Source organism: Aythya marila (genome assembly GCF_965140915.1).
Source record: "Aythya marila genome assembly, chromosome: 1".
In the NCBI taxonomy this organism is placed as follows: Eukaryota; Metazoa; Chordata; class Aves; order Anseriformes; family Anatidae; genus Aythya; species Aythya marila.
In genome coordinates, this window is record NC_139042.1 from 77042276 (window position 1) to 77062763 (window position 20488).

The window sequence follows — 20488 nt, forward strand, 5'->3', positions numbered from 1 at the left end:
AAATCTCCTCAGTATATACAGCGCTGCTTAGTTTCAAGACACAACAAACAAAACTGTTTTCAACTTTCCAAGTAATCTTTTTTTGTTAAGATATTTATGTCTACTAAAGTGAAGACAGGGTGGTGCCCACCACTAGGTCTGACTGGCTTCCGATATCCTGAACTAGGGCTCTGCCTCAGGCACAAATCACGCAAAACTGAACTATGATTTCATAGACAGAAAAAAAGATAAGGTCAGAGAATGAACTGACCAGGTCGCTGCTAGGCTTTACCAGTGTAATTTAACCAAGCTGAATCTTCAGTAGGCAACAGTATGTAGGAATTATTTGGCCAAAACATGTTGAAGTCCAAGGTCACCATCCCTTCTATGAAGAACCTCCTTGCTTCAGCAAGTGAACAGAGAAGTACTCAAGAACAGCACACATTTATGCATTACTCCTCTTATCCCACTGACAAATAAAAAAGCTTTGTCCTTCCTCTCCATGTGACCAACAAGAAAATCTTTGGTAAGGGAAGTTGTTCCTTAAATTAACCAAGGATCTCTTATCCCTGCAGAAAAATTAGCTCCCTGACTTCTAAACCTGTGAGATGAAAGGTCATTTTCAGTCTTGTCTTGAAAACTAATGAGCAATAATAATGTATTATTTAGCATACGATTGAATAAACAATTCCATCATTTCATTTACATACAGAGGAAGATAATTAAGTAAGATAATATTCTCACTGACATAGAAACAGTTCCTGGAAAGGTATAAGTACAAATTTTCAGTATTATTGCTTTCTGCAAAGCATTTGCCTTGATGGAAGACTATTTTGTTTACTAATACTAGTCGAGCTTAATTGAATGTTATTTCCACAGTTTATTTAATCCTTGTCTATTTTAATGCCAACCAGGTATTTCCTCATTTAACTTAAAAATGCCTAGAAGTCACAGAAGGAAACATCCACCTACCATAAAAAGGGCTTCGTAGTTTTCAATCATCTTTTGTACAACAGCTATGATAGCAGTACTCTCTTCAGCTCGAGCTGAACTCTGAACTGTGAATTCTTTGTCTGTAGATTTCTGCTTGTGCAACAGGTTAGGGCCAAAGATCGTAGCCAGGTTAAGTGATGTCATTTTGTTCCCAGTAATCTAGAAAACAGAATAGAAAGGAGGTGGGGTCTCCCAGGATCTAATGTATCCAGAGATTTATGTATATACACAAATACATGCAGACAAAACATTTGACAGATGGTTCATTCATCAAAACCAAAAGCAAGTACTAGTCAAAAATTTAACCATTTTCAGAAATGTGGAAACACTTTGTTTGGACATCTCCACAACAAGCACTGTGGATTTTCCTGACAAATTTTCAAATGGACTGGAGAAGAAGGTGAAAGTGCTGCCTGCTTTAATTCCCTGGCAGGTCAGCAGTGGTGTACTTCATCTGAACTTGGAGATACTGCCTCCTGCTTCACTTTCTTACCTTGTTACTGTCTCTTAAGACCCAATACTACGAATTGTTAGTTTTTTCAACTGGCAATCATGATATGAAACAGATACAGTGAAGAAAAGCCAACTTTTCCAAGTTTAAAAAGTTAAACAGTTTGGGTACTTGAGAAACATGCTCATTATTTTTATTACTATTTTCCTGATTTTTTGCTTGTTTCTGAGAACACACTGAATATTTACTTTTTTCTGGTTTTGTTTTTTACTTTCTTCTGCATCTACAACTCTGTGTCTAAAGAAGCAAGAGTAACCTGGTTTTGGAGGAAGTAGAAAGCTAGGAACAAGTACTACAGTAGACAGCAACTATATGAAAAACATGTCATAGAGGTTATTAAATCAATATTTTCATGGCAGATTTGCGAGTAGACTACTTTTTTCCCATTCTATTCATATAACAGAGCAAAAGACAGGGGTCATGTGCTTTCTCTCTGTATCTCCACTTGGTTGCCATTCTGGGAATGCAGAAGATGATGCCAGCAGTTTGACTATATAAGACTGCGAGTGAATTTTGATAGCTGAACCAGTAAATCATGAGGCTTTTTTCAAAGAACAAACAATATCATATGAGTTATTTTTTTTCAGCTATATCTGAACAAATTAATTTTAAAAAGGTCAGAATGAGGCACAAAAAGAGGCAGAAAATAGCATTTCAAGAAATGAGTGGGACAAAATTAATCCTTTCAAAGCAATATTTTTATTTTTTTATAATATGGCATCTACTGAACATTCCAGTTGAATTTACAACTGTCTACTCACTATACCTTTTTTTTTTTTAAGCAAAATGAAACAACTAAAGCTCAGCTTTAGCACAGAGCTGATAGTTAAAAATAAATAAAAAATAAAATAAAACCTTTTCCTTTTATCACTACTTAATCTTGCAAAGACATCTGCACCAAGTAGGTGCATGGTGGACAGTCATAACAAACATGTTAGTAATTTTTCCAGCATGACTGTGCTTAAACACCCCCTATTGCACACCACCATGCACCCAGCTGTTTTTTGGGTGATCAGAGTAGTGATCCACCAAGGATGCGTGGGCACATGGTGTCTTGAGAGAGCCAGGGGTAGCCTCTGGCTCTGCCTGGATCAGCATGTGCAGGCTGTCTGTACAAACAGTGAGTCTTCTCTAAAGGGCAGTCTCGGGACATCCCTTAAAAAGTGATGTAAACATATCAACTGAAATAAGCTGGATGAGTCATTTTAATAAAGTTCATCATCTGTCTTCATCTTCATGAGAGAAGGGCTTTCGAAAGACATCATGGAGAAGAGCCTGTGTGCCAAAGCTCACACGTCTTCTTTCCACTGATAGCAAAATACAATCTTTTGCCCTGTATGTCTTTATTCACTTAACTATTAATGAATAGCTTAAGTAATTATGAATAAAATACTCTATTGTCTATAAAAGATATCCAATTGCATGTAATATTCTTGATGCTTACAATACTGCCAAGGTGACTTTCATAAATTTGCCTTGCAATACCTGTAGCAGAGCTGATGTACTCTTAAGGGGAATGAAAATTCCTTCACTACAACTGTTTTGCCAAGCCCACTCTCTTAAGCAGCATCAGTCCTGCAATAAGATCCTCTCAGGTACGTTCCTCAACTGAGAGAGAACTCTTTGCTGGACCAAAGGGACCAAGACCTTAGCCAGCTTATATGCACTATGTTTTTAAGTACAGTAAAACTGTTACAGGCTGCTCTTTTCCAATGCCTTTCATTATAGTGGTTTAGTTGTTTATCAGCTTATTGCTGAAGACAAAAATAACAGCATTTGAAAGGGATTTAAACTGAAAAAGGTCCTGAAGTCACATGTAGCACATTTGAAGTTAGGGCTTCAGGCAGAAATTCAGCAAAACTCAGAGTGCCTATCCTTGAATAGCAACCAAGTCCAAAAAGAGTCCAAAAAAGTCAGCAGTTTTCCATTTGGAAGACTCTTCTCCAGGTGTTTCAGCAGCATCTCAGAAGTAACCTCAGAACCTCTCTGCTACAGATCACAGGACAAGGAAGTCCCTCCCACAGAAAAACTGGGACAATTTTGTCAAGAAGTGTCTGACTGCATCCTTCTCAATCAAAAAAAACAGAGTTGCTGCCTTTTGCAGAGCAGTCCACTAGTTCAAACATTTTCCCGGGAGAAAATGGGAAACCTGGATTTTCAGATCTTCTGTAGTGTGACTGTCTTAGATGCACACGTCAACGCTCAGAAGTACACCTAAGCAATGCAGCTATGGGTATTCTTGTCACTGGGGTTGGGTGCAGTACAGTCTCTCTACTGAATTTGTTCCAGAATGCAACAGTAGGGAGGCCATTATGAGAACAGGCAACGATGGACCTTGACTCCAACTGGTGATTAGGTCTAACAGTTAGAAGTGCACCCGTCCTTCATTTTTTTATTCTTCACTACACAATTCACACAAGGAAACTAAGAGGAAAAAGAATTTAACTATGTTCAAAGGTCATATAAGAAAGCAAAAAGCAGAGAATGAAAAAAGAATGAAAAAGCACACTCTTGAATGCCTGACACTTTTCTATGGAGAAGAGGGCAGTATTTTTTCCATAGAATGTAACAGGAAAAAACAAAGGTGGAAAAAGGATGGACAACATTAAATATTCTTAACAACAAGGCCTATAATGTTGTGCATCTCCCAGAGAAAGTGCTAGATGCCCTACTGATTAAGTCATATAAAAATTAAACTCATGCAGCCCTAAGAATGTAGTAAAAAACTAAATGTCAAATGTGTGGACAAGAATAAAAAATCTCCCTCATCTTTCAGGGGTACGTCACATGGTTATTTCACAGCCTTAAAGATCTCTTTTGAGACCCGTAATTAAGCAAAGTCAAAGGACATGAGTGTTTGGAACTTACCTCTTGGCCATCTTTGTTTGTGGTGTCTTCTGCGTGGCCAGCCACTGTGGAGAGGAACTGCAGCAGTCGGTGTAGGGTATCGCAGTTACAGGGAGGTAGGAGATAAATGAGAAGCTGTAAGGTGCTTAGCTGTTCATCTGGCTCTAATACTAAGAGGGGAAAAAATACATTCTAAGAAAAGTACTCCAACTAACCTAAAATCAGAACAAATATACTGTTCCCAGCCCAAAGGAAGGCATAAGAATAGCTTTGTTTAATGATAATTTTCCTTGTAACATCAGAAGAAAAAGAGAAAACACTTCAAGGAAATACCAAAAGCATAACAATATTCTTATGGGATTTTTGCTTTGGTTGGTCAACATTTTGCTTATAGGTTCATAGGCTCTTCTCCCAGCCTATGAGAGCAAAATCCATGCTGCGTACTCCATCACTGCCACTCAACACAAAAATTATGTGTAATTTTCTACTTATTACATTCATTTTGGTATAGTTATGGGTTTACAGGGCACCCTTTGGAAGCGTTCCAGTAAAGTTTATGCTTTGGCCATTATAATTTTTTTTTCTTTTTTTTTCACAATTTCACATCTTACAGAGTCTGGGAAACTGGAAAAGCAGATAGAAATGTTAAGGACATTCTACACTTCAACCACCTAAAATGCAATGGTAGCCAGAGACAAAGGTGAGATAAAGTCAGGATCTCAGACATGAGGGCTAGAAAGAAGCTGAAGAACATACCAAGCAGCAGTTCAAGCCTGAATGGTCAAACTTTACATTTTCCCAACTCTTTGAGAGACTGGACCCAGGTTTTAGCATAAGCCAATACATTTGTGACAATGTTCTGAGAGCCATTAACTACCATGAAACTTGAACTTTTGAAGCTAGGCTTTTGAAGCCAGACCATAATTTTGATCAGTGAATAGCAACAAAAGCTAAGAGCATTCACAGTGCTGAGATACCAGGAACATTAATTCTATCATATATACCAACGTAAAAATAGGTATTAATAGATATATGTGAAATCTGTGTTCTAGTTCTCTGGATTAATACAGCATGAAAACCAAGGAAAGTCACCAGAAAATTATAAATATAAATATATATATAAATATTTGAAGTAAATCAAGGTTAGAGTATTAAATGCACAGAAAACAAAATACAGTTAGTAGAGATTATAGAATTCAAACAAGCTTATCAAAAATCAGTAAATCAAGATGCTTCAGAGCTCACAGAGTGTGTTGATGAAAGGTGTATAAAGTTCTCTAGTGAGAAGCGGGTCAGGCATATCACGCAGAAATTCCTTTAATAAAGCAGCAACATCATGAATGCTGTGCTCTTCGTCCAGCACGACATCTATGCCTCGGTCAAACTCTTCACGTAACTGAAAAAAATAATGACACAAAATCTTAGTCACTTAACTAGCATATTCCAGCATAGAAGATCTTTTAAGATGTGACCATTTTCATTTTCCAGATTGCAGAAATGTTTTTTGGTAAGGCTGAATATATAATTCACTTCTAAGTGATCATTATTAGGGAGATAACAAACACCACGCTAATACCTTTATGAGGTATTGCTTTTTTTTTTTTTTTTTTCTAGCTACAGTCCCCAGACAAAACTGTGTGTAAGTCAAAGGCATCAAACTTCCCAGAGGCAGAAGAAATCCCTCTCCCACATCCAATATGCCTTTCGAAAATATAGATGCCTGACTTTCTGAAGAGACTTCCCACCACCCATAGCAGAATACTTTCTTCAGATTGAGAGCTCCATCCTTTACTCTTTTGTTCTTTTTGAAGAGTCAAGATCTTTTAAAACTATTTCCTGGGAATACTTCATATCTTTGCTAATACTATGAGGTGTCATAATATATTCTTTCAGGGAATAATTATAAATCTTACTAAACACAAGGAAATTTGAGATATCAGCTTGCCTTACCAGGATTATTAAATGCACTTCAAAAAGGAAGAAAGAAGGTACATCACAAGCAAACTATGTGTGATAATCTGAGGAAAATCTTGATTACAGGCAAATCTATGTTGTGTGTATATGTAGAATAGGTAGAGAAGGTAGAAAATCCCCGTATTTCTACATAATTTGTGCCATCATAATGAGCATGAAAGGCATTCTATAAAAAATAGAGCCTCCTTTCTAATTTATTAAGGTTATTATTGTTATTAAATTAGTCTTTATTAATATGAATAATAACAGTATGAAGACCAGAATTTTTTCTTTATTCATCATTATGTTTTTGCCCACTGTTTTGTAGCCAAATATTTTCCAGTACTGACTTGGGGATTTAATTCTCAGATCATGTCTGCTCTTCAGACTGATGGCAAACATGGAACATCACTGTGGAGCACCACAAATTACTTCTATCCAGAAGATTATCCCCACAGATACTGCCCCAAGGCAACTGAGGAAATCAATCAGCACTGCACCAAGAATTTGAACTTCCCAAATAGCTGTCTGAATCACGAATTGCTAGTATAGCCTTGAATATAGAGCACTTCTGATCCATTATCTTTAGAGGCCTAAATGGATTTTCCTAATTAGCACAATATCAAATAATCATTGGTGGAACACAGCCACGTTTCAGGCCCAGGTATCACAATGGTTAAAAAGCAGTACGTTTCCATGTCAACCGTAGGTCTCTCAGACTTCCTTCACAGTGAATATTTGCAGACTTTTGGAAAGTACACCCAGTGAGCTACTGTATCCACTGGACACGTGAGAACTGGGGACATCCCTGCTGGGAGTGGGACAGGAAAGCACAGCTCCAGCCATGCCGCTCTTCAGCCTTGGGGTCTGGCAGCTTCACCAGCAGAGCTGTCCTCCAGGCACCCAGACTAGTGTAGAGGCCTGCCCTCCCTAAGCTCAGCAGTTATGCTCTGCCCATGTAACTGTATGGTTTCCGGGCACAAACTAATACCTGGCACCCGGGTATACCAGACTTTGATTCAGCACCAGCTCAGGAGCCTCGGTCCTACACTCCACTAAATGTGAAAAAGCTCTAAGGTGGTTTGTAATAGACACGTTCTAGATTTTCCCTTCCTGCTCACCAATAAAAAAATCTGCTGGCACATGCACTCATTTATTTATGTATTTATGGCAACAGACTACAGTTGAAATAGGACATTTTCTAACTGGAGGAGGAAGGGAAACAAAACTATGCCTGCTTTCTGTACAAGAAAAACTAATGAACAGCTGCGAAAGCACACCAAAATCTGAGTATTGGGTTTGGCTTTCCATGGTTCAGAAAATGAATGGAATTTTAACTGAATCCAGACTTTCCCATGTGTTCATGTTGACAGCATTTATTATTGTAGCTGCAAGGGCCAAGCTGATGCATCCATGTTGTTTAATAAAATAAATTAGTTCATCTAATTCAATAAATTAGTCTCTGTAATAGAATACATAAATACCCAAATCTCTTGGTTTCCTTAGCTTTTGAAAACAGAGTAAAAGAAAAACTGGTGAAGGTTAGTTATGTTTGAAGTAAGGCTTAGGTTACAAGCAAATGATATAAGCTCCCTGCTTTCTCCCAGAGGTGTGATGCAATTGTACTCATCCCTGAATAATAAATGTTTTGACATCAAAACTTGTAAGGCATATTAGAGGCAGCTTACTTTTCAATATTTTTGAAACAACTGTGTCTGCAGACCATGAGTGTTTTCAGCTTCGTGGTATATCATCCACACAGCAGTATTAACTGGTAGAGGGTAAACTACTAATCAGCAGGTTATACTGTTCTGCCAGCCAGAATCAAGACAGTTTATCTATTCATCATAACTCTCCAAAGAAATCCAATCATTATGTCGTATATTTTTGCATCACAGAACCATTATTCCTGGGATTAGATGCAGCCAAGCTTTCTTTTGCTCTTTTCTATTTTGTCTTTTTGGTCTTAAAGTTCCTAGCAGGGGTATTTTACCACAACTTTTTGTCTTCTCTCTAAGCATCATACAACCATTAAGCACTATTGTCCACAGTTCTAATTCAACATGTATTCCCAGCTTCTGGGAATAACAATGCAAGAGCTAGGCTGAGGAAACACCCACTTCTGACTTTGTCTATGGAACCTAACCGTACACCATCTTTGTTTTTTCAACATTTGGCTGAGACTAGGAATTGGATGGGTCTGCTCTGACCTTAAAGTGGAACGGGTAAAAGAAAGGTGATGTTTGGGAACAGCAATCTGAGGGTCAAAGAGATTGTTCTGTACTTTCATATTTCTTCATACTGTAAGTTTTCTGAAAAAGATTTATAGTTTTGGTTTACTTTGGGAGCTGCTGCTGTTTCTGAGATGAACAAGCAGCCAAGATTTCTTTTTCCTGACAATGAAACCTTTGGAAAATTTCATCACGGTAGGCTATTTGGATATCCAACCCTTTGCTACTTCAATGGAGCAAAACATACAGTGATTGTTTATCTGTTGAGATCCTGAGAAGGATTTCACCAAGTGTTAAAGAAGACTAAAAATGGCCTGTTATGAGCTATCAAGAAATATAATAAAGTCACTAACACAGGAAGTCTGAAGTTCACTGGGTGAAGGACTGGGAAGAAATCACCTAATGGAAAGCAGTAAGGTTATTTGTACCATACCTGATGAGGGAAAAGAATATCCATATCTACTCACCTGTCTTACTCTCTTTTTTGAACTTCCAACTCTGAATATTCCTACTGTCTGGAGACCTGCAAGTAGAGCACATCAGACAACTGTTTTATTGTATGATTTTCTGCTGAAAATTGCATTGAGTCAAAGCAATCTGGGTTATGTGTGTTCTTAAAAGAGTAAGAAAAAAAGAGGATAAAAAACCCACAACTTATTTCTTTACAAGGTTACACTTACCACACTGAGACAAAATCCCTGGAACAAGTAGCGATACAGTGTAGTTTACCAAGCTTGCAAATGGCATCTCTGTGACATTTCTCTTGATGCCATCTTCTTAGTGCCACTACTATTGTGTGAGGGACAGAGGTAATGCTGACAGTAAGACATGGCTCAGTGTTTAGAGCCGGCCCTTCCAGGACTGCCATCGAAGGAAACGGGCAATAAAATATCTAAATACTTGAACACTGAACTGTGTCTTTGGATTTGGGAAGCAGATGGTGTTTGGTTTTACCAGCTGGCTGTATAGTGCCTACCAAAACGAAGTTTTCCTTCAAAGAGATGTAAATAAGTTGTTGCCTGCTATTCCAAGAGAAATCAGTTCAAACCTTCTTCTATCCTTGTAGATACTACTGGAATATCAAATAAATAATATGTGGTTGATGAATGGATACATATCATCAAGTAACAGCAACTGAAATACTTGAGATTAAAAATCATCTTAGAGGTGCCACAGTCTTTAGCAATTAGAGTGTAAGTGGAAATCTTAGAGGCTCGAACAGCTGTGTATATAGGATCATTTTATAGAGCTAGACATCATTTTCAAAAAGGATGAGATCGTCTAAAGCTTTGAAAAATGTATGGTCTAACAAAGGCTACTCAGAAATATTCATCTTCTTTACTGACATACAGGAAATGTAAAATAGCCTTGTAAAGCAAATGTTGTCGTCCCCTCCCCCCCCCCCCCCATAACAGCCATGAGGCTACACTACTTGCTGGAGATGTGTAGCTCCACAGTATGTGGAGTTGCAGATTCTCATCAGAAAAAAAATCAGGTTGGATTCTGCCTTTTAGCTTTTAGTCTTAACATGGCACCCCTCTTCAAATATTCTTCTGTCTTCAGTTAACAGAAAGTTGAATTGATAGAACAACACAGAACGAATTTAGTAAACCCTGGAACCATCTGGGAGTGATGGTTCCCATGGCAGGGAATCATCTGAGATGGAGATACTCATATTGAGCAAAAACTGGAAGCTTGTTCCTGCACAAACATGCAGCATTTGTTTTACTCAAGGGCCTGAAGGAAGTCAAACCTTTATGACTCTGGGACCTGATCCCAGGGACAGCAGGGAAGAAGAACTAGGCCAAGGGCCTTTATGGCTAAAGAAAACTAATCTTTTATTTTTTAAAATCATATATTTCTGTAATCCACAGATACTTATGTGGATTAAACTGAAAATTGAAGAACACCAGTATTTGCTCCAAATTATCTCTGATTATTGTGTTATTGGGTACCACAGTGTACTCTTAGAAAATGCACAAAGAAACGTCCTAAGTTTTATTTAAAAGGAACTTTTAATATAAAGCAAGCATTTTAGTAAAAAAGTGTTGCATAGGAAAGTATCTTCGTTATTTCAGTGGGTTAAGAGGATTAAGCACTTCATCACTAACGTTTAAGTGACATTAAATCACAGTATCCAAAGGAACCTCAGCTGGATGTCTCTTTTTGCTGAGTCAGACAGTTTAATGTTCTCTGAACTCAGCTAACCTTACTAAAAGGCATGAAAGTCATTCATCTTAAACTTAATGATCCCTGTATTTGTCAACCATGATATTTCCTCTCTGTAAAAGGCTAACAATGACTTGCTTTCATCATTTTCCTTTATATATTTGTAAGCAACATGGTTTTCAATTATGTACTGTAAAAGCTTAGTATTGTTGTCTAAATTGCAGTCCCTCATCTGCAAAAGCTTTTCATTCAGAGTCAGTAAATGACTTCTTTCTGGTCACATTAGGCATCAAATGCATCATTTGGTGTTGCAGTCACCAGTACTTAATGGTTTGTTTATCATCTGGTCATGTGATAAGTCTGTCTTCCTGTGGCCAAGTTATTTCAATTCTCATGAAAAATCTTAACAAGACAAAGATACATTGGGAAAGATGTTGAACATATACCTTGATTAACTATTGTTTCTGCATTACAGAAAGCTGGTGGGAGGTTTGCATCTGAATGATCATGAAGACACAAGAAGAATATTGGCACAATTTTATAATTCCCTTCAGAGAGAGCAGGACTGAGCCTGAGGCTGATCAGTAGGACTCAAGCCAGGGACAGAGTAGGCAGCCTGAAAGCCTTGTAGTGAACAGGAAAATGCTTCTTGGAGCTTAATATAATTTAGTGTGGGATTATTTTATTTCTCTAAACCTCTATTTTCAAATGTTGTTTCTAGCTAAGTCTTGCACTGTAGCATAAACTGTTCATGTAGCTTTTGTATCTTCAGATCCACTGGCTGGTAAGAATGACTGGATTGCACATTTCAGGCTTTCATTCTCACTGTATGAGTAAATCTGTGGGGTGTAAAGATTCATTCTTGCAGAGCTGAGCACTCCATTACTGGATGAATGACTTCCAAGAAAGTTTTTTCCTTCATGCTGAACAGGCCAGTTTGCAAACTTATAACACAGGTCTTCTGTTTGGGAGGAAATTGTCTTCTAAGTAATTACTTGTGAGACAGGATCTTTAGCAAGAGGCAAAATAAGAGGGAAAGTGTCTGACTTTCAAAGATGTCCTTGCAATTTTAAGTATACACTTGTTTCTCAAAATACAAGTTTATTTATACTATAGTAAAAATACATCTGCCACTCATGGGAAAATGAGATATTCTTACCATGTTTTTCCAAGTGCTGGCAGCAACTATCTACAAGCCGGGGAACCTGCCTGTAAATTGGGTTCAGGCTTAGTTTCTTATCTCTTGCTTTTTCTTTCTTGCTCTGGGCTTCTGCTGGCAAAGAGAGCTGGAGAGCTTCTAACAACCGTGACTGGTTGTCATCAAGATCAGTAATAGAGTCCACAGACATTGCACCCTGTAAAATACACATGCATGGACAATCAATATGGCTGGAGAAACCTAAAGGCCACATTACTTCATCTGACAAAGAAAAAAAAATGTCTCCCTATTTTAAATGAACTAATATAAATATACACTTTGTTATGCTGCTTTCATAAAATAGTCAAGTTCTAATACCACTGTAATGGATGGAAAAATCAGGACAGTAACAATGCTATTATTACCAAACCACAAGAAATACAAATTAGACACTAAAAAAAATAAATGCTTTACATTCATTTGGCACACTTTTTTGTTATTGTAGAAGACTGGCTATACTCCAGGACAAGGATGAGTCAGGGTTTGCACATACAATTCAGCCATACGGTGTTTATGTGCATGAAGGTATATATATATATTTTTAAACCTGATTCCCTATTTCTTCCATATTTTGGGCAATTGTATCAGTGAAAATTACACAAACATCACATATAGTTGGCTAATTATTAGTAGTTGGCTACCAATTGATTTGCTGTAGAGATTGAAATAAAAATGCATTATGACAGACAAAGACTCACCAGAGGAGGTACAGAGATGATATTTTTTCAGTAATTCTACTTTATGCATCTTAAAATCATTAATATTCCAATGAAAGCTATGAACGTTATCTTTAGATTACAGGGAAGCACAAAGACTCAAGCAGCCAGTAAAGGACAAAGCAGCATGAGGTTTATGGCATTTTTCAATGTTCACATTCGAAAATGAAGATTTTTGTTTCAAACCACAACATTACTGTTATTTCAAAACAACCATTTCCCTCATAGTTGATCAATTGTTATTAAACTTACAAAGCAAAAGTATTTTAGGCTTATGAATAATAATAAAAATAATTAAAAAGATATTTTTTATTTCTCAATAAAATATATATATTGTTTAATATTTCCTTTCCTTCTGGAAAAAAAAACAAAAAAAACAAACACAACAGATACCATAACCTAAAATGCTGAACAGGTAACCAGCATGCTATTTTAACACAGAATGAAAAAGTGTAGAATTTCCATTCAAAACTTTTCTGAGAACTCTAATTTCTTCAAAGCAAGCTCTTCTGCTGCTGACAGGCATTTCATAGACTGTAGGCAAGATCGTTATGTCTGTTAAATGGGACCTGTTAGGGAATTACCAAGCTCTAGAACTATTGTCTTCCATCAGTGTAGAAAACTGAGCTTTATAAAAATTTCCATCTTGTAGGCAACTCAAATGAAATCCACTGAGATTTCAAATGAATTTAAAACATTTCAGTTCATAACATCTAACTTATCAGGGTTAGTCCTGTTTCTCATAACTCATGGAAGACTTAGGAAAAAACACAGTGAAGTTTTTAGATAATTTTTTGTGACCCACATCTCTAAGCAATTACTAGACACTTTGGAATGCAACTTCAATCATGATTTCTAGTGTTTCTCAGAAAAAACATTTATTTGATTCCCCTTAACATTTCCTGTCAAAAAGAAAGAAAGAAACAAACAACAAAAGAAAGAAAACAAACAAACAAAAACCACGGACATTCTCAGGCTGTGATCCGTTCCTGTAGGATTTCAAGCTGAACTATTTTCCTCTTTCCTTTTTAAAGATTTGGGGTTTCAGACATCAAAATCAGTTGACTGGCACTGCAAATCCTAACACAATCCTCACCACTGCAGTTCCCAGGCAGCTCCTGTATGACAGTTGCCCACCTTTATACCTTGCACTTGCTGGTCCTTCCCTGCCTGCAAAACATCCTTACCTCATGAATCATTATTATCACAGAGTCACTTAAGTCGGATTTCAGATCCCTAAAATAGATGCAAATACAGTCAGTTCTCCATTATCCTTGGGCACTTTATCAAAATTGTGGATTAACTGCGACACTGAGCTGGCTTTAGGAAGAATGACCTTGAGTTCAGTAGCCAAAGTACAACACTACCTGGCCATACCAAGTGCAGGCCTGCTCCACCATGCTGAGCTCAGAATCTGAATAAACTGGGCAAGTGAATGGCACAATTACAAGGAGCTGAATGGCACATTTACAAACCACATCTCCAATTTAAGTTTAAAATGGGTTTAGAATGGGTTTTATGGGCAGGACTGCACTCCATGCAGCATTTGTATGAGAAACTGTTTTCATCAATTGCATGAATCAACTTTTTTTTTTTTTTTTTAAATAAACATTTGCATTGATAAAGTAGTGCAACTGAGAACACTCCAGAGAGAAAATGGTAGCTCCCTCCACATCCTACTCTCCACCTGAGCATACTCTTACTTCTCTGTAAGTGAACCTTGTGCTACTGCAGTGTCATGACTACGGATGGACCAATGGGTCAAGTTCAACACCTTGAAAGCTGCAATCTTGGCATTAAACCAAAGCTCCATAAAAAGCTTCTAGTAACTTGGTTCTGATGGACCTCTATTCCTTTTAGGTAACAAAGGATCCAGGTTCCTAATGCTTGCTGGCTGGTCAAATACAAGTTAGAGATCGTATCACACTTTGTGAAAAGAACAACAAATGACCATATCTAGAAACACGAATCATCTGATGAAAACAGATGAAAACAGGTTTTGATGCCAATGGGTTTATACAGTGAATTTCTACTTTTTGTCAGTGCTTATGCCAAATGCTGAAAGAAGTTGGCAGATTTCTCTTCACACACATATTCAAGTGTACTTTGCACTTGTGTGTGTGTGAGAACAATTGCCTGTTCATATGGTCTGGAGAAGCCAATGGATGTGCACTACATGTTTATAATAATGCAAACATCTTCAAATATCATGCCCTCAGCTCTTTGCAGACAGACTGTTGACACTTCAAGTATAACCTTCAGCTGACAGCTAGAGGGAAAGAAGGCAGGCTGTAGGGCTCTTGAACCTTCTCTTAATCTGCAATTTACTCCAGTACTCCAGATCCACCCTTCTACCCCTCTTAACAATGCATCTTGCAGAGCCCTATATCACATTTCTCTGAAGCAGGTTTTCTCCTTGGGAAAAGAAGGCTAGGATCTTAGGAAAATGTTTTATTTTCCAGTGTCTGTTCACGTATCCTGAATTCCTTCACAGATTACTTAACAGGGGGTTTTATCTAAAGTATTTTACTGTGCACTTTTATCTCCACTACAATATGAAATAAAAAAAGCAATAATTTTAGAGCCTCTATCCCATGGACAACTCCACTAAAAAAAAAAAAAAAAAAAAAGGAAAAAAAAGAAAACAAAACAAAACATTTATAATACTGCTACTAGCTGCAGCATTGGAAAACTGGAAATCTCTACGAGTTCAGAGCATAAAATTTATTTGCAAGAAACAGAACCCTGCAAACAAATGGTCTACCAGATACCTTTCTTGCGTGCAGGATTAACATTCAACCTAAAACACTGCACTGTGTTCTGCTGCCAAAGGCATTTTCTTAGCATGTATGCAAAAATTATTTTAAGGGCCTGGTACAAATGTATTCCAATAACTTATTTACCACTGAGGACAGGATTTGAATTAGGCCATAAGGACCTCTATTAACATTACTACAGAGATTAATAGTTAATTTATTTCTGAGTTTATGGAGCTAAATTAACAGAAGCATCTATATAAATATCAATTGCACAGGTTTAGTCTTCTCAAGATGAAAAAATCAGGTGGAAGATGGATGGAATTTATTAAATCTAAAAGACCTAAACATAAGGAGGTAGATATAGGGAGTGAGCAGGAGGAGTTCTAAATAATCTCTATCACTGAGATCTGCAACAGACTCGCACCATTCGTATGATCTTTTCCCATCAGCACCAGAAAAAGATCACTACAGTAAGGGTTTTCTGGTATTCATCAGGCTGGCCTCCACTTAAAAGATCATGGTTCCAACATGATGCAAAAAATATTCCACAATCCACAAATAAAAGTGTTTTTTTTTCTGCATTGCCTATACCCTCCACAGAGCAACAGGCACGTACGATGATGTTATGGGTGTACTTACACGCCTCCTTGCTCGTGGTGCTGGCTCTGGTGTGTTAGGAGAAGTGGATTCATTTGGTGTTTCTGAGGTGGAGCTGAGAGATGAGTTACTGCTGGAAAGCTCTTTGTTCTGCCTTTTTGTTCCAAACGGTAAGAGAAAGGCCACAAAATCTGAAACATCTTTTTGCTCTTCTCTCTGAGAGTCTTGCTTGAGTTTGTAGGCCCGGTCATTAGCAATCACTTGGGACAAGGGCATTCCAAAAGCCTGGGGAATAAATTCTGCAACAAAAAAGTTAATATTTACTGAACATCTGATATTTATTTAGTACAGAAAGAAGTCAGTATTAAGCTGTTAAAAAGAAAAACAATCTGAAGTCTCTTTAAATATATAATAATTCCAAGGAGGTACAGGACTGCACAACAATAACAACATTCAAACAATAAAATAATAGTGGACAAATGCCAGGTAATTGTAGTTCATGGTATCTGACTCCTGTTTCCAGTTGGATCGTAAATGATATACCACACAGAATCTTGGAAAATCAATTGGGAACAGAACTAATTCAGATCTTAACTTCCACTGAAAGCAACTGGAAGTCAGGCACCTTTGGCCATATCTAGATAGTGCAGATGGCCAGTGGGGGCTCTGGAAACCAAACCTTAAGACTGGGGAGCCTGGCTTAAACGTGCCGCAGCTCTCATGACCCTTTCACCAGATTGTTTCTCACAAATGCTGCAGGGCACTGGAGTCAAGGAGTATGGGCACGTGTGTGGGTCTCATCACAGGTCAGGAAGGCGTGCACCTACCTGTACAGGGCGTTTGTAATTGCATCCACTACTCAGACTAAGCCTTCAAGGATAACGTTTTAACTATATACAAGAACTATACCCTTTTCGCAGTAGTATACACCCACTTCACATCAATATAACTGTAGAGTATATACATACATCGATATAACTGCAATTTACAAAATCAGCATATACTTAGGTCTTAAATTTAAGAGTGGTCAAATGTTTTAAAGAACAGAAAAGTGCTTCACAGTGAATCAGCCAACATCTAACACTGAAATTCTCACCATTAAGTTTCTTATTTTTTCCTACCAAAGATTAGCAGAATCAAAACTACTGGGCCAGACTGCAAATCAGAACTGGTTTGTATTCAAATGGAATGAAAAAGAATTGCTGCTGAGCCTATTCATCATGGTGAAAATGGGTGCAGCTTCTACTAGGTTCCAAATTCAGAGCTGCCAGTATCAGGAATAAACAAGGCACTAGAGGTTAAAAGCTTTTACATATATATAAATATATATATTATATATATATATATTCATATATATTATATATTAAAAAGTAACAAACAAAAAAAAAGCAAACAAAAGATCCTTACATATTCATCCTTTCTTCTGTTACAACCTTCTGAATGAATAAAGGCCAAAGTTCCTCCCAGAATTCAGTGTGATTGTGTCTTTGATGACATTTTAAAATGTTGTCTATGTTTAAATTATTATTAAATTGACGTAAGACATTGGAAATAAGAGTATATTTTTTTGAATCTTGAGTGAGGGTACTACTATCTCATCATATGAAAGAAACAAGGGCCTGTTCTGCTTTGCTGAGAAACATTACTGCTCTTTAGAAGCATGAAATGTTAAGACATGAACTAACTTTGGTGACCAGATAAAACTAAATCAGGAAGTTCCACATACCAAGCAAGTCTGAAGGTGACCAGTGAGTAGAATGACATCTAAAACTGTCTGCATTTAATTTAGGACAAGAAAGTACATCACCATATAAGTATCAAGCAATGCAGAGATGGCTAGTTCAAGGAGTCCAGAGTTAAGCCCATCCCCCCTACACCCTGTGGAGTATGACTGTAAAATGACAAGATTATTAGGATTATATATATATATAATATATATATATATATATATATATATGTTTAGTATTTTGAATTATTTTCTCAGTGAACATTTAAGACCATGTGCTTACTTTGAAAATTCACCTGAAACACACATCTGCAACATTACTCCCCTTCTGACAGTATAACCAGGTACTTCATTATGCCTCCAGTATCCCTTTCAAATGTCACAGAATCACAGAATTTCTAGGTTGGAAGAGACCTCAAGATCATCGAGTCCAACCTCTGACCTAACGCTAGCAGTCCCCATACATGTCCCTCTACAACATTTCCTGACAAAGGCCACTGAGCCAAATGAAATCCTAAACAAGACTTATTTACCTGTTTTTGTCTCAGAGTCATTTATACTTCAAATTGGGATGGGACAGCAGTACACAGCCCAGTGATACCCAACATCACGCTGATGCCACTGATCCTACAATACTGGGATCAACTGGGATGAGATTAGCAGGGGATGAGATTTCAGCACTGCTTCATTAAATGGATTTCATTACGATAGCCCTACTCCCCAACTTTGTTATGTAAAGGCTGCTATTTTGAGGGTAAGTGTTGTTCCTCCTCACAAACCCTCAGGTGTGGAATGCCAGGTTTTTAATTGCTCTTGTTCAACATGCCTGTAGAGCCGTGAAAGGACACAGAGCTTTGCTGTAGGCACCCTTCTCAGAGGACATGAACCACTTTCCCAGTTTCTCAATGTCTGGCAGAGATGGGGAACTGGATTAAAACCAACTGGCTGATTTTCAGACTAAATACAGATGGAAGTGATGCTGGCTGGCAGTGGTAATTACGTTACAAAATTGGCAAAATCAGTAACTTTTTGTTCATTTGTTGAAATCAAGAGAATGGGCTGCACCCACCACAGACCAGCTACAGCCTCAAGTTCCCAGCAAAACTTTTGTGTGTGTGTGTGGTATATGGTGGAGGGGAGTATGTTTTATACTCCCCCCTCTCCAGTCTCCTCAGAAGTATTCAATTCCAAGAACTTCCTTGTTGGACAGGTAATGACATGTCCATTAGAGTGAATGCCAGCCCTTTTGAAGTTTCAGATTTGTTAGAAAAAAGAGGAATTGCAGTGGTACAAAACCATGCAAACCCCTGAGGGAGTGTGATGGGGCAGTGACTCAGAAGTAAGATGTGTAGGTTTGAGGTTCTAGCCTCAAGATCCAGGTAAAAGTAACAACTGCCTATTTGCTGCTGTAGGGTGGGGATCTTTACTGTTGAAGGTGTTTCATTTGTATGAAGAAATGCTCTTTAGAGCAGAGGCTCAAATTTTAGTCTGTTGTATTACTATGTGATTGCTATGGTCAGAAAGCTACTAAGTAAGTTACTCTCTGAAACCCCAATGAAAGTCGATCACTTTTTCAATTAGGGGAGTGGGCTGCTGAAAAAGAAATTTTGGAGACAACAGTGTGTAAAAAATGGAAACAACCTGGCAGATCAGGCAATCATCTTGGAAATGCAGACCCACATGTTGATGCTGAACAGAAGCATATAATGTCATGACTTTTGATCTATTTTGTTTTGAGTGTTTACTGGCACAAGAGACAGTTTGCTATTCTGGAGAAGTGCTTCATTTCTCTGAAAGATGGACAAGAAAGTCCATCTTGCAGCTGAGGAAAGTTTCTCTACAAAATTTTGATCGAAACCGCAACATTCCTAAATCTTTCTGTGGTAGTAAATCAGCATTTTCTAATTAAAAGAAGAACATTTCACAGAAAAAGTCACATCCAGACCAAATAAGAGTTTCAGTGACCAGAAATCCTTTTCTTTGCTCATCAAAAGATGATACCCAGGATGTTGACCCATGCAGTTAGCTTACTTGGCCTTGTGCAATCCAGCCCAAGTATAGCTTCAAAGGCTTATCTGAAGATTCTGCTGTTGAAACTTGTGGCTTCCATCCCCAAAACAATGACAATCTATTAAGAACCTGTGAGGTCTACATTTTAGACAGTAATGAGGTTTTTAATGCTAATAATGTGAACAGTATAAAATACAGCAACTTTGGTAGTCTCCTTAGCCTTTATTTTTTTCCTTTAGTACAGCTTAAATGCTGTTTTGGAGCTGATGAAACCTTGTGACTTCGATCAACAGAGACACTCCTACTAATCACAATTAAATGATAGAAACAGAGTGGGAGACAGCTGAGATACTAAAAAAAATATCCCTTTTAAAAGGGATATTTAAATGGGGAGGGTTCTTTAAATCAAGGCAGAAGTCCCTCCATCTCAACATAATACTATGTTGACAGAAGACTGAAGATAAGACCATGTGCCCAGCACCAGCTCTGTGACAGAACTCCCTTCTCCAGCTAGTCCAAGCTCACTGACCTTAAAGGAGTGATACAAGGCCTTCCCAGTTACTTTGACTTTTCTGTGGAGAGGTTTTTGATTTTTATTGTTTTTGCTTTAAATAAGAGGTTCTTCAGCTATTTAGTTGACTTCAATGCAAAATATGACACAATGTCACTTAACATAACTTTCATTTGCCTTGAGAGCATAACACACATTCTGAAAATAGCACAGTGGGGCACTAAAAAGCTTGAAAAAAAAACACACGCATTTCTAATAAACTATAATAAAAAAGAAGCTCCATATATT

The 20488-nt window shown here is 37.6% G+C and overlaps 1 protein-coding gene across 6 annotated transcripts in view; it reads right to left on the bottom strand.

The window, feature by feature from the left end:
- ARHGAP6 (Rho GTPase activating protein 6) overlaps nucleotides 1-20488 on the bottom strand; it is a 312049-nt gene that overhangs the window by 16716 nt on the left and 274845 nt on the right. For all 6 annotated transcript variants that reach the window (XM_082775527.1, XM_082775526.1, XM_082775530.1 and 3 more), the window contains 6 exons: nucleotides 15996-16252; nucleotides 11843-12038; nucleotides 8982-9037; nucleotides 5576-5726; nucleotides 4352-4500; nucleotides 952-1131 (listed from right to left, as the gene is read on the bottom strand). In XM_082775527.1, the coding sequence (XP_082631653.1) occupies nucleotides 952-1131; nucleotides 4352-4500; nucleotides 5576-5726; nucleotides 8982-9037; nucleotides 11843-12038; nucleotides 15996-16252 (989 nt within the window). The remainder of the gene's footprint in view (nucleotides 1-951; nucleotides 1132-4351; nucleotides 4501-5575; nucleotides 5727-8981; nucleotides 9038-11842; nucleotides 12039-15995; nucleotides 16253-20488) is intronic.